The following is a 15,822-nucleotide window of genomic DNA, read 5'->3' on the forward strand; positions in this document are numbered from 1 at the left end:
TGCACATATCCATTTATCAAAGAAAAAGGGGTAAACAGTGAAGTGGCAAAATTTGCAGACTACTAGTAGTTTGCAAAACTACTCAAGATAGTTAAGTCCAAAGCTGACTGTGAAGAGTTACAAAGTGATCTCACAAAACTGGGTGACAGGGCAACAAAACGGCAGATAAAATTCAATGTTGATAAAAGCAAAGTAATGCACATTGGAAAACATAGAATCATAGAATATCAGGGTTGAAAGGGACCCCAGAAGGTCATCTAGTCCAACCCCCTGCTCGAAGCAGGACCAAGTCCCAGTTAAATCATCCCAGCCAGGGCTTTGTCAAGCCTGACCTTAAAAACCTCTAAGGAAGGAGATTCTACCACCTCCCTAGGTAACGCATTCCAGTGTTTCACCACCCTCTTAGTGAAAAAGTTTTTCCTAATATCCAATCTAAACCTCCCCCATTGCAACTTGAGACCATTACTCCTCGTTCTGTCATCTGCTACCATTGAGAACAGTCTAGAGCCATCCTCTTTGGAACCCCCTTTCAGGTAGTTGAAAGCAGCTATCAAATCCCCCCTCATTCTTCTCTTCTGCAGACTAAACAATCCCAGCTCCCTCAGCCTCTCCTCATAAGTCATGTGCTCTAGACCCCTAATCATTTTTGTTGCCCTTCGCTGGACTCTCTCCAATTTATCCACATCCTTCTTGTAGTGTGGGGCCCAAAACTGGACACAGTACTCCAGATGAGGCCTCACCAGTGTCGAATAGAGGGGAACGATCACGTCCCTCGATCTGCTGGCTATGCCCCTACTTATACATCCCAAAATGCCATTGGCCTTCTTGGCAACAAGGGCACACTGCTGACTCATATCCAGCTTCTCGTCCACTGTCACCCCTAGGTCCTTTTCCGCAGAACTGCTGCCTAGCCATTCGGTCCCTAGTCTGTAGCGGTGCATTGGATTCTTCCATCCTAAGTGCAGGACCCTGCACTTATCCTTATTGAACCTCATCAGATTTCTTTTGGCCCAATCCTCCAATTTGTCTAGGTCCTTCTGTATCCTATCCCTCCCCTCCAGCGTATCTACCACTCCTCCCAGTTTAGTATCATCCGCAAATTTCATAATCCCAACTATACATATAAAATGGTGGGGGTCTAAATTAGCTGTTACCACTCAAGAAAGAGACCTTGGAATCATTGTGGATAGTTCTCTGAAAACATCCACTCAATGTGCAGCAGCAATCAAAAAAGCGAACAGAAAGTTTGGAATCATTTAAGAAAGGGATAGATAAGACCAAAAATATCGTATTGCCTCTATATAAATCCATGGTACACCCACATCTTGAATACTGCGTGCAGTATGTTGTTGCCCCATCTCAAAAAAGATATATTGGAATTGGAAAAGGTTCAGAAAAGGGCAACAAAAATGATTGGGGTATGAAATGGCTGCCACATGAGGAGAGATTAATAAAACTGGGACTTTTCAGCTTGGAAAAGAGACGACTAAGGGGGGATATGGTAGAGGTCTATAAAATCATGACTGGTGTGGAGAAAGTAAATAAGGAAGTGTTATTTACTACTCCTCATGACACAAGAACTAGGAATCACCAAATGAAATTAATAGACAGAAGGTTTAAAACAAACAAAAGGAAGTACTTCACGCAACGCACTGTTGTGAAGGCCAAGACTATAACAGGGTTAAAAAAAGAACTAGATAAGGTCATGGAGGAAAGGTCCATCAATGGCTACTAGCCAGGGTGGGCAGGGATGGTGTCCCTGTCCTCTGTTTGCCAGAAGCTGGGAATGGGCAACAGGGGATTGGTCACTTGATGATTCCCTGTTCTGTTCATTCCCTCTGGGGCACCTGGCATTGGCCCCTTTCGGAAAACAGGATACTGGGCTAGATGGACCTTTGGTCTGACCCAGTATGGCCGTTCTTATGAGGGTCTTTTGTTACATGATGATTCCATACTGGGCAGTATGGCACGTATATGTTTGGGCTGACTCTGTGATGGTACTTGTATGTCAATTTATGAAAATCTTTGAGAGGTTGGCTAGGAAGTTATCCGGGGGAAGGGTGTTGGGGGAGAGTAGAGTTCAGCCTGCCAAGCGATATTGTGTGTGACGGTGTATATGCATGCATATAAAATAGAAAATTTCTAAATAATTAAACACACAAGCCTGGAGTAATCATACATACAATAAAAAGTTCATTTTAATATTTAAAAATATAATGGAAAAGGATACTCCATACCTTAGACCTGACCAGGTAGGAACTTCTGTCAACTCAGTCTCTGAAAATAGTGGCTTGTGTAGTTATTTAAGAGAGTAAATGTAAATATGCTTATTAAGCTAGACTGTCAGATCTGGACATTGAAGTCTCCTAGCTATAGAACTGGAGTAGTATGGACAGCAGGAGGGCAAGCTTCACTGCCATTGTCACGTGCTGTGTATTCACCCTGACCTGCTTAGTCCGCATCTAACCGGCCTTGCCAACAAGGGTGCCAGGTGTTCTTGGTGGGCTTTGCAATGTGAGCACACATCCTCTAAGAACTAGAGTAAAACCACGAATTCACTTTACACCAGCTGCCAAACCACCCTTGGAGTGGTTGCCAGGCTAGGCTCGACAAGAACTATGAATAGGGCCCCACCAAATTCACCGCCGTGAAAAATGTGTCACGGACCATAAAATCTGGTCTTTTGTGTGCTTTTATCCTATACAGATTTCACAGGGGAAACCAGCATCACCCAAATTGGGGGTCCTGACCCCAGTGGGAGTTGCAGGGGGGTCGCAAGGTTATTTTAGGGGAGGTCACAGTATTGACATCCTTACTTCTGCACTGCCTTCAGAGCAGGGCGTCCGCAAAGCAGCAGCTGTTGGCCAAGTGCCCAGCTCTGAAGGCACAGCAGTGCAGTAGTAAGGGTGACAATACCATGCCAGGCCATCCTTACTTCTGCGCTGCTGCTGGCGGCGGCTCTGCCTTCAGAGCTGGGATCCCGGCCAGCAGCCACCGCTCTCCACCAGCAGCACAGAAGTAAGAGTAGCGGTACCGCAACCCCCTCTACAATAACTTTGTGACTCCCTCACAGTTCCTTTTTGGGTCAGGCCCCCTACAATTACAACACCGTGACATTTTAGATTTAAATATCTGAAATCATTACATTTATTATTTTTAAAATCCTATGACTGTGAAATGGACCGTAAATTTGGTAGGGCCCTAACTATGAGCCTAAAGCTGGAAGGCTCTTTATGCCATTGTCAGTTCCCTGAGCGACCAGTTCCCCTGTAAATATGCACTAAAAACAACAAACATTACTTGATTTTATGTGTCACGTTCAGAATATATGTGACAGCTCAATATGTGGAGGTGAATTTCTTGCCTTCTTAAGTAAGGCTGTACTCTTATTTCATCCATATCACCTAGACAGGCCAGAATATTATCAACAAGGAGTGTGAATTTAGGATCACTTCAAACCCTGCTTGTGAGCACAGTTGCTAATAGACTTAAATAGGCTCTTGCAGCTGGGTCACGTTTTTAATTCGGATTCTGAGAACCAACTGCCCCTCCCCTCCCATCTCCAAGAGGTAACTGGTGCCAACTATGTAAGCTCAAGCCAAAAAAAAGTACTGCTTTGACCCTTTTATCTGGGTTTAGTGGTTATTAAATTTATGTGCTGTTCAGTCTGTATGAAATAAATAATTTAGATATGGTAGAACTATCACTTTTTGCAGAATAACAAGGATCCAACAGATTTTTTTGACACCCCCCTCCCCCCCCCCCCCTTTTTTTTTTTTTTTAGTAAGTTTTGGGAGAGAAAATTGCAGGATTATTTAAAAACTTGACTACCATTCAACCTGTGAACAGTTCTCCCATCCTGGAACGTGTACATGTGTGTTTCAGTCTTGCAGGAAAATATTCCCTGGACCATGTGCACATTCCAACTTGTTGCAAGGGGGTGGGTGTGTGTAATGCTCAACAGGCCTTGCTAAATTTTTTTTATTTGAAAATTAAGAGATAACATTATTTTCAGGTGAGATCTTTGTAACTCACTCTGATGCTCAAGACACCTGAATAAAATAATATTCATTAGCAAAGTACATTTTCATACCAACAGACTTAGGCCTTGATCCTGCAACTGGATTTGCCGAGGTATAAGAGGTTATGAGCTTTGTTCAAGAAGCCAAATCAGGGTCTTAATTTTCGCTTGAGTATAGGGCTGTCAAGCGATTAAAAAATAATAGAATACCATTTTTAAAAATATTTTGGATGTTTACTACATTTTCATATATATTAATTTAAATTACAACACAATACAAAGTTACATTGCTCACTTTATATTTATTTTTGATTACAAATATTTGCACTGTAAAAAACAAACTCCTATTTTTTCAATTCACCTCACACAAGTATTGTAGTGCAATGTCTTTATAATGAAAGTTGAACTTACAAATGTAGAATTATGTACAAAAAAACCTGCAGTCAAAAATAAACAATGTAAAACTTTAGAGCCTACAAGTCCACTCAGTCCTCCTTGTTGGTCAGCCAATCACTCAGACAAACAAGGTTGGTTACAATTTGCAGGAGATAATGTTGCCTGTTTCTTGTTTACAGTGTCACCTGAAAGTGAGAACAGGCATTCATGTGGCACTGTTGTAGCTGGCGTTGCAATATATTTATGTGCCAGGTGCACTAAAGATTCACATGTCCTTTCATGCTTCAGCCACCATTCCAGAGGACATGCTTCCATGTTGATGGTGGGTTCTGCTTGATAACGATCCAAAGCAGTGCGGACTGATGCATGTTCATTTTCATCATCTGAGTCAGATGCCACCAGCAGAAGTTTGATTTTTCTTTTTTGGTGGTTCAGGTTCTATAGTTTCCGCATCAGAGTGTTGCTCTTTTAAGACTTCTAAAAGCATGCTCCACACCTCATTCCTCTCAGATTTTAGACAGCACTTCAGATTCTTAAACCTTGGGTTGAGTGCTGTGGCTATTTTTAGAAATCTCACCGTCTTTGCATTTTGTCAAATCTGCTGTGAAAGTGTTCTTAAAATGAACATGTGCTGGGTCATCATCCGAGACTCCTATGACATGAAATATACGCAGAATGCGGGTAAAACAGTGCAAGAGACATACAGTTCTTCCCCCAAGGAGTACAGTCACAAATTTAATTGACGTATTATTTTTTTAATGAGCATCAGCAGCATGGAAGCATGTCCTCTGGAATGGTGGCTGAAGCATGAAGGGGCATACGAATGTTTAGCATATCTGACACGTAAATACCTTGCAACACCGGCTACAAAAGTGCCATGTGAATGCCTGTTCTCACTTTCAGGTGACATTGTAAATAAGAAGCAGGCAGCAGTATCTCCCATCAGTGTAAACAAACTTGTTGGTCTTAGCTATTGGCAGAATGAGAAATAGGACTTAGTGGACTTGTAGGCTCTAAAGTTTTACACTGCTTTGTTTTTGAGTGCAGTTATGTCACCAAAAAAAATTCTGCATTTGTAAGTTACACTTTCATGTTAAAGAGAGAGCACTTCAGTACTTGTATGAGGTAAATTGAAAAATACTATTTCCTTGGTTTATCATTTTTACAGTACATATATATGTATTAAAAAATATTAAGTGAGCACTGTGCACTTTGTATTCTGTGTTGTAACAGAAATCAATATTGAAAATGTAGAAAAACATCCAAAAATATTTAATAAATTTCATTTGGTATTCTATTGTTATAAGTGTGATTCATCTCAATTAATTTTTTTAATCGCAGTTAATTTTTTTTAGTTAATCGCGTGACTTGACTGCGATTAGTTGACAGCCCTACTTGAGTATAAAAATGAAAGCTAAGTAAATTGCCTTCTAGACTTAAGAACTGAGTACAGACCTGGAGCTTGCCTGCTTTACAGCACCTTTAAAAAAGATTTGTGTACATAATGCATTAAAATAATATTGCTGCTGTTCTACTGAGTGTATTTAAAGTTTACTGTATAGCTTTTGATAGACAGTGTTAACTTAAGAAATATGTCAAGTTTAAAAGAGAACATAAAAACACAAATGTGGAAAAGAGAAATTATAAGCCTATGACATTTTTGGACAAATGTTTAACAATACCTTCCAGAACACAGGCTACTTTATTTCTATAAATAAGGTGAGATGGGCATGTTAGCAGAATTTTCTTGGGGATGTAGTTTGGTTTCTTGCAAGAATGTTAGGTTTGGTTTGGTTTTTTGTGGTGGTATAAGAACACTGGTTAGAAGAAAAAAGTGTTTTAGGTGGTGAGGAAACATACTTTGACGTTTGTCTAGATTAATTGAATTCAGCCAGCATGTGGAACTTTAATCTTCTGGACAGCAAAACTGGAAATTTTGTGAAACTTGGAAATCCCCAGGCCAGTATTTGAATGCAGCCATGACATGAACTGTTTCCCAGTAGCTGTGGTAAAGTCGGATAGTCTGAAAGTGGTGTGATTCAAGCCTAAAACGATGCAAATTGGCTGTGTTCCATCAATGAACAACATCCAGAGGCCAACTATTGGATAGGGCTCAACTGTTTTCACCCACTGTTAGGGTATTGGCTATATGATACCACACTGCTTTTTCCATACTCTTTGCTAGATCGTAAGAAAAGAAGAATACGTAAAAACAGTAGAAAAGGAAACCTAAAAACCCCCAAGTTGTTAAAATTCCTGTGGCATAATAGCAGTAGCAATTGCTGTGGAAATACAGACCATTATATATTCTGGGTGCACAGCAGCATAAACTACAAGAACATACTCTGCTTTGTTTAAGAGTGTGGGTGAAGGAGTGGGAGAGCGGACTAACTCTTCTTCAGTCTGCTTTTTCCTCTTCATGGAAATTTCTTGTTTTTCTGAATGCAATGTGAAAACTCTCTTGAATGCAATTAAATACTGTATATGCTTAAGCAAAAGTAAGTAAAATAGTTACAGTAATGAAGAATGAAACACACAAAAATAAAAGATGGTTATTCTGAAAAAGTCATGATAACGGGAGAGATGTTTAGAGAGGTCTTGCAGTAGCAGTCGCTTCTGGCTACCTTCCTGTATTCGCAAAAAGAAAAGGAGTACTTGTGGCACCTTAGAGACTAACCAATTTATTTGAGCATGAGCTTTCGTGAGCTACAGCTCACTTCATCGGATGCATGCATCCGATGAAGTGAGCTGTAGCTCACGAAAGCTCATGCTCAAATAAATTGGTTAGTCTCTAAGGTGCCACAAGTACTCCTTTTCTTTTTGCGAATACAGACTAACACGGCTGTTACTCTGAAATCTGCTTCCTGTATTTGTTAAGCAGGCTTACAAGCTTTCAGAGGGGTCGTCTTATGGCTGGAGCAGAGTGTGGACGTCAAAGCTCTATTAAACACTGTGGTTGTGAAATGGCTTATAGCTTGGTGTAGTCTTTCAAAGTGGGAATCTGTGCACTGTCCTTCAAAACTACAGCAGGAAAAGAGAGAGGAGAGGGGCTGAAAGAAGTTCTGGTCAGAAGTTCTGCCCAGGAAGCAGAAAGACAGTAGCTTACAGATGAGATTTTTCCGTATTTTAATAACGTTTCTTGTTCCATGTTGGGAACAGCAATTTTTGTCCATTGCTTTATGACATGCAGGCTCAGTACATGTATTCATTTGCATGTTAGTTGATAACTGTTTCAGGCCTCTAATAATTCTGATTACGAGCTTGGGTTTTTGCCTACTTTGTTTCTAACATGACTCCGCAGTTCTTCAGACTGCAACTGCTAAAAAGTAAAAACCCAATCATCTGTGCCATCCCAATGTAGCTGAGAGTCCCAGTTTTCCAATGGTATAAACCCTGTGTATCTCAACACCAGCAGTTCCTGAAAACTGCTGCTAAAATCATGTTGGAATTGAAGATGACAGGAGGAAAAGTCAAGGCAGAAATCCGAATGGGATTATAAAGGCTGATGTGTCATGACCTATATGAAAAATAAAACACTTACCTGGACCAGAACAAATTATTTTGGGACTAGTAAACTTTGCCAAACTTTTATCCTAGGTCAGCGATCAAAAAGAAAATATTTTGGCACTGTAATATGGTATGTTCTGATAGAATAAAATCCTTTTACCTTAAATAAATAAATATCTGGGTAAGGCATACTAGAATGATGTCCCTCTAGGGATGGTATAGAAGAGAATGGAAGGGAAAGGGTTACTCCTTGGTTTGCTAAGCAGGTAACTGACAACCTTCATTTGTATTTGCAAAATGAATATGTGCTTGTGGGCTCGTGAGTTAGAGCAATTTTTAAAATAAAAGTGGGTTCGCATGTTAGCCACTGTGTTGCATATTTTAATTTGACTTTGTTAAACTCCAAAAAATAAAAAGGGAACATCAGCAGAGTCTCTTCTCTCAATTTGCTAAGCCAGATTGCTTTAGTGGGGATATTACTGTGCCTTTTTCAGGGAGGAAACAAATGTATGAAATAAATAAGACTTTACAAAACGTAGCTTGCACTGTAAAAGGATTTAAGATTTTTTTTTTGTGCACATAAATGAGTATTAGGGTGAACTCCAGTAGCTGCCATCCTTCTTATAAACAAGTCTTGTGGTCTTGCACTATCAAGTCCTTGCCAGGGTTGATCTGCACCATAGCCTGCCACATACAAGAATATGGGTAGGAAAGACTTGCACAAAGCTCTTGGCTGGGGGGCGGGAATTCCAACCTGAACAAGAATCAGAGTAGCAGCCATGTTAATCTGTATCCGTAAAAAGAAAAGGAGGACTTGTGGCACCTTAGAGACTAATGCTCTAATAAATTTGTTAGTCTCTAAGGTGCCACAAGTACTCCTTTTCTTTTTGCTGAACAAGAATGTTATCAACAAAATGATGATTCTCTCTGCCTCTTGGTCCTAGCTATTCTAAGTTGTTTGTCTTAGCAAAAGGAAGTATTCTATTTCTTCCCCGAAGGGTTAACTACCCATTGTGTTAATAACTGGGTAACCTAGTAGAGGGGGGACGCTACTGTAACACAGTGTGTGTAGCTGTTCTTGACTTATGTTTGTTGTGTGTATTTTGCTGCTTTATGGCATATGTTTGTTTTGGATTAATGAACAAGTACTAATTTTGTTCTGTTTAAATGTTTAAAAAAGTCTTGGAGAAGAGATCTCTGGCACATAGTGAAAGATGTCTCTGCTGCTTATCCCATCATCAGAATTAAATACAAGAACTGTCTGACATAGATGTTTGGCAACTAAATCTCTCTGCTGTGTGAAAAAAATTCTGGCTCTTACACTTGTCTGTATTTATTTTTAGTATTCCTAGGGATTGGGTTTCCAATTCTAATTATTTTTTTTTCCTGTCCCCCCTCCCCTTTTCTCTTGTAGGTAGTACTGGTGCTTCCTTCCAGTGCCAGTCAATCCATCAAGACCACATTTGTAATGATGACAGTGACAAGGTGAGATCTGTGTAAATTTCCCCTTTAGGGAAGGTGCATGTCATTCTTTTGCAGATTACGTTGCTTTTATAGACTAATGGTTGTTTTCCAGAGCCAAAAGCTAACTTTATATGAAATACATGTTACAATCTGAAATAGCTCTGGTCTTTTAAGAAAAATATATATTTCACTCAATATGATCTTTTAGTTGATTAAGGAGACACTAGTCTTGTAATCTGTTTTTTTTCTGCTTCCATTCCCTCATTGTTGTCAATTTTTCTGGCTTACCACACTGACACCCACAGGTAATAATGGGTGGTGATTCCCCTATTGGCTTTGTTATATATAGCAATAATGTCTTATTACTGTCATTTTGTGACTTGTGAAGTTTGAGCTGGCTTAGCATGCTGAGAAGAATATTCTATGTGTGCTGTAGGTTTTCTCAACCTATCTCATGTGTTTTGGAGATAGGAATTTATTTTTTCACACTGCAGCTTCAAAATATCCATCTCTACCTGGCAGTGTGCAAGTGTTTTCCTAACCTTTTGGCAAGAGATAGTGTTCATGCACTAGCTTTAAGTTAATAAAGATGTTCACTGGTATTTTTGTTAGAAATGTTCTGTGAGGGGTTGGATTAGTTATATAAATGACACAAATACAAAAAGAAAAACTTCAGATTGGATCATTCTCAAGTCAGATGGGGGGGCAGGGGGGTTCCTTAAAAATTTTAATGTCCCTTTCAAAGTAAATGAACTATGGACCACTACATAGTGCATGTAAGTGGTACTTTGTCATACTTGTAAATACTGTATATAAGCTCCTGTCTGGATAGGAGCGGGATGGGAGATGTATACTAAATTCAGAATTTAATTAAATACAGAATTTGGTAGGAACATCCCAAATCTAGACAGGCCTGTTTGCTCAGCTGCACAGTTTAAAGGATATTAGCTAATGTGGTGCTATTATGTACAAATGTAGACTCATCGCCTTCCTAGCAAGGGCACTTGCATACAAAGTCCTGTCTGTCTTGCTAGTTACATGTCCCTCAGTGTCATCTGAGTGCCTGAGTACTTGGGCCAATCTTTAGAGGTGTGGTACAGGTAAGCCTCTTCAGAATTATGCAAATATTGGACAAAAGTGCTCAGCAGAATATGCCAGGATTTTCTAAAGATTCCATTTGGTTCTGCAGTCCTGCATTAAAGTCAAGTTAGCATGGTTATTTTCCCTGACTTCATTTTCAAAGTTTGTGAGCTCCCTTTAAAACTAAAAAAGAGACATTTTAGTCTAACAGCTTTACATTCTGTTGATATCTTGTCTCCTCCCCTTTGTTATAGATGGTTCTATCCTTCATGCTGCTGCTGGTCTATCTGTTCTCAATGGGAGTAGGAGAAGGAAGCATATAGAGCATTCCAGCTTAGCCTTCTGCAGCTGGTACATTTATTTGTTCTATATGGAATCTTTAATGTCCTCTTTGGACCAAGAGGAACTCACAGGGCTGGAGGGCATTTATAATGATGGAATGACAAAAGTGGTACATAGAGGATTCATATGAGGAGGGGGAAAGGGGCACTGTTGGAGATGTCTTTCAGTGTCCGATATGCAGCCAGTACTCACCAGTGGGTCTACTAGTGCTGTTTCTGTGGGCAGACAACTTAACAGTGGTGGTTTTAAATCTAATCGATCCTCTCATCTCCTTTAGTCTCATAGCTCACTCTTACTTCTGGTGAATCTTGGCACCAAGAGGGTCTGTGGATGGGGGACAGACAGTGGTAATAAAGTTCCCTTCCTGTGCACCAATGTCTAGTGGCTAAGGTACAGAACACTTTCTTTACATTGCTTTGTCCCTTCTGCTGCTGAAAGTGAGTCCCCCAGGAGTGACCGCCTCATGGGAGATAACCTAATCTGTAACAAGGAAATGGAGACCAAACTGAAGGATGAAAACACACAGAGTAGTTAAAAATGTTCGACAGTTGTTTTAAATGCAGTTAGGTGTTTTGCTTTGAAGGTGCTTCACAGCTGTTTAAATTGCAGCCGGGAAAGGTAGCCTGTTAGACTCAGAAAGGTTCATGACCATTTCCAAGTCACAGGATGTGAGGCACCTCCACAGCATTCAGGGAAAACACAAAAATGTCCTGGCTCTGTTTGTCGGGTGGGGTGAGAAGGGGGAGGCTGGGGGGGGAAAGAAAGTGGGAAACCATCCCTCCTCTGTGTATTGCTCCTATGCAAGATTAGACCTCATACCTGTAAAAGTTGAGTGGAGTAGATCTGATCCAAAGAGCATGATGAAGAGTGCCATTTTGGAAGCACCAAGGAGAAATGTTTTCCTCCAAATGACAGTCTTATGCAGTGGTGTCTTTGATTGTTTCTCCCATTTCTAAGCGCTCACATGGAACCATCTGCCGTGCACTTTGTGTTTAGAAACTGGTAATGATGTAGTAAAATGGCTGCTTGTTCAGGAAAATTGTGAACACCCTTGACAATGCACATCTGTGCCAATGCGTACTGCATCCACCTTTTTATTTTTACAGGGAGGATGAAGAGAAAGCACTGGTTCTCAGTTAATGGCATTGAGGAGTATGTGTTAAATGTACACCTTTCCTTTGTTAAAATCATTCACAGATTTTTTTATGGACATAACCCCTATATGTGGTGCTTTTTTTTTTTTTTTAAAGTTGGTTACATTATTACTTTATCCTTTTTTTTTAATACATCCTCTAGCACAAATGCATGTGACAACTCAGGGATTTTTGGTTTGGGGGGATTTTTTTAATGTGTTAGATTCTGATCCAGAGCCGATGTGAATCAGTTTGAAAATAAGAGGTCTGATTGCACCATCATTCTGTGGGGGAACTCCACTTAATAGTGATAGGAATATCTCTTCAATAAGGAATGCAGGATCTAGCCTTAATTTACAAGCAGAAATACTACTCATAGTAGACTGGATACAGAAAGTAGGTTTTTTTTTGTTTTTTTAATAATATATAAAAAAGGATAGCCGTCCACATCTTCAACTTCTGCTAACTAATGCACAGAAGTCTCAGTAAAGTCCTACACTGCCCAGTCTTGTGTGTGATCACATCACCAGTCAGTGCACTATATGAGAAACTTAAGGTATAGCAACTGACTGCCAGTTGTGTATGTGTATTTTGCAGTAGCTTCTCCACAAATCCTGGTATACATTTCTTGGAAAGCAGGTGATATAGGAAATGTTCTGTGCAACACACATTTAAATGAATGTTGCAAATTTAATGAAAACTATTCCCAGGCTTCCAATCCAATTATTTGATTTTTGTTGACTTGGCTACATATGAATCTTGAATACATGTTCAGTCAGATCAGCAGGAAACCAAAGACTAGAATTTTTCAAGTGTGGCCTCACTGCATTAAAAAATGAATAATTGGCTAGAGTGTTATTGGTAATATTAAGAATCTGTTTAACTTTACAGGTTCAGAAAGAAGCATTTTTGCCACTTCCGATAAAATCTTTACTTGAATCTGTGATATACTATAATTTCCTTTTTATATGCAGTTTTAAAATGACTATTATGGAGACAAGTCTTAAAATAATTGCTGTTTTGGGGGTGGTTGGGGGAGTTGAAGTGTAATGTATAAATCAAAAGCCCATTTTTTCATGTTAGTAATGTCTTTGATTCTTAGAATGACTAGTCATTCATATTTAAACCGTTAATGTGCTGTTCATTTAAGAATGATTGGTGTGATTTTGGACTAAGACTGGAAGTGTTGTTACTAAAGAAACAGAATTCTGTAGTCTAAGTTGTTCTTCAATCAATTCATGTAGGGGAAAATATTTCAAAAAGGTCCCTTTATTACTAGAAAAGCTGCTGGTTTTGTTTTAAAACCAAACAGTGATTTCCCCTTGAACACAAGAAAAATGTTCTTCACAGTGCATTTTCAACCATATTCAACTTGTTTATAGCTATGAAAGCTATTTGTTTTTTTTCTTCTTGCCCTTTATTCAAAAGGATGCACCCCAAGGTAAGATGAAGTGCGTGGTCTCCCTATTACAGACAGCTTATATTAGTGAAAGAACAGGACCAACCTGACTTGAGGTTACCTGTTTTTTTTCCTTGTCTTTGCAAGGGTTTGTGCTTTACAGCATGAAGCGTATCATAAAATGCAGCTTGTCATGATCATCCTGTGTTTACTTAGACAATGTAGCATCCAGTCTTCAGAAATCCACTGGGGCCTGGCAAGTTGAGAGAGGTTTAATTTATGTAATGATGTGGAAATATTTAGGTATTGGGCAATGATTGTTTGTTTATTACATACATGTTTAATTCCTTACTATTCTTATTTGTAAACAAATCATCCTCCAAGCCTACAACTTGTAATGTACAAACTCTACTTCTGGGAAATCTCCTAAGAGACCTGACCCTTTTATCAATCCCCCACTCCCCACCCAAATAAAAACAGACTAACCAGGAATAGTGGGAAAAAAATAAAACTGTGAGAGTAATCTAATGCAGGGGTTCTCACAATAAAATTTTTGGTGGCCTCAGAGTGCGGCCACCAACTCTTGCTAGTGGCCGCTCTGACAATTTTTCTAAAATAGTTAATTAACTTTAGGAAAAACAAATAAATATGCACATATACATATCCAAATCATTGTAATTTATTTATATAGGGTTGGTTTTTTCTTTTGCAGACTCAATAATAAAAACAATGTACAGTTTTTGCTTTTCTTTACTGGACCTAAACAGACTAGAAACACAATTTGCATGTTCTTGTCTTTTTTTCTTATTGTTTCTTTTTGATTGCTTTTTTTTTTTTAATTGAAGATTTGCTAGCTACTAAGTCTGCTGGGAAAAGTGATGTTAACAAACACACAAATGTCACTTTTCACAGCAGACTTACTCAGCCCTGGCAATTATGGGGACAAATTGAGCTCTGGATGGGGAGGTGGGTATGGAGGCAGCAGGAACCAGGGGCAGTGGGAGGGGTGGTGAGCTTGGGGAGTGGAGCCCAAAGCCCCATGGCTGGAGCCTGCCACCCCAGGCTGAAGCCTGACCCCACAGCCCCTGGGAAGGTGGGGAACTCACTGGCTGCCTGATCTTCCAGGTTTTGTGTCTCCAGAGGGGCCACTGCTTTGCGCCCCCCCACCAGTAACTACCCAGAAGGCTGTGGCCCCAAGAAAAGCCCCTGTTGGCCGCATTTGAGACATGCTGACCTAGTGGGTCTGTCTGCATTATGGTCTGCAGAAACAGGCCCTAAATAAGGGACAGATCACATGCATGCATATGAAAATCCCACTGGAGAAATCTGGAAAGCAGCCTTCAGCATTTTCCCTATATTATTTGTTGGTGGGAGGAAAAGAAGTGTTTGGATAAGTTTGCTTTCCGACAGACACACACCCTCTTTCCACCCCACCTTCCCCTGGAGAATCCATAAAAGGCAGGGCATGCACACTCCTGGAGAATCCAGAAAATGTAGGGCAGTCTGTGTACTAGGCCCGGCAGCTGCCTTCACACCTGCTCTGGGACTTCTGTTCTCCCTGAAGCATTAGTAGAGACATGTTGCCTATGAGGTTTTCTCTCTGTCTAGTACTTCTCTAGGACCTTCTCCCATCCCTCAACCCTTCCTTTAGGGGGCATCCACAGCACAGAGAAAAACTGCACAAAAATTACTGCAACCTTGCACCACTGTATTGCCATTTTTGTGGCATGACCCCTCTGATGTCAGTTTGTCAGCAAGGGACCAAGCAGGAGCAAGAGACATGGCACCAACCCTTTCAGGCTCTCTGTGTCCACGCTCCCCAGAATCTTCCTGAAACTTGGTGACGAGGATAGTAAGTCTTCCTTGCTGAGGAGTTGAAGGTCATCTCCATTCTTCTCAATGGCATGTTAACTCTGAAGTCCAGGGAGGGCAATTTAAATGTTAGCATTTACTATTTCATGCTATTGGCAGTGTAGTTGTAGCTGTGTTTGGTCGCAGGATCCACGAGACAAGGCGGGTGAGGTAATTTCTTTTATTGGATGAGCTTCTATGGTGGAAGAGACAGGCTTTCAAGCTTACACAGCGTTCCGTCACCCACCTTGTGTGTGTCTCTTTCCTATTCATTTTGTTAGAAACATCCAACCACTTTGGGATTGTCAGTAGTGTAGCTCTGCTCCCTCCTCAGATCTGACCCTTAATTGAGAGTATTTAAATGCTAATGTTAGGTAAGAGCTGTTCATATTTTTCTTTTTCTAAGAAACAAAGATCTGAATAACAATGCTGCTGGAAAACATTACTACAATATTAAGTCCCAAAAATGTGTAGATGGGCAGTATAAAACTTAAGATGTCATAAGTAGTAATTCATCTGTTTTGAACATATGCAGTAGTTTCAATTTTTTGCCAGTTAAATGTTTACGTTAATGTATTACTGTTTTGTTGTAAAATACATACCATGAAAAATGCAGAAAGTGCTACAGT

General features: G+C 40.1%; 1 protein-coding gene across 1 annotated transcript in view; it reads left to right on the forward strand.

The window, feature by feature from the left end:
- The window catches only part of RNF38 (ring finger protein 38), a 191,195-nt gene that overhangs the window by 89,989 nt on the left and 85,384 nt on the right, over positions 1 to 15,822 (forward strand). The window contains 1 exon segment of the mRNA XM_037902208.2: positions 9,339 to 9,409. Within this exon segment, the coding sequence (XP_037758136.1) occupies positions 9,339 to 9,409 (71 nt within the window).

The sequence above is a fragment of the Chelonia mydas genome, chromosome 5 (assembly GCF_015237465.2).
Source record: "Chelonia mydas isolate rCheMyd1 chromosome 5, rCheMyd1.pri.v2, whole genome shotgun sequence".
Lineage (NCBI taxonomy): Eukaryota > Metazoa > Chordata > Testudines > Cheloniidae > Chelonia > Chelonia mydas.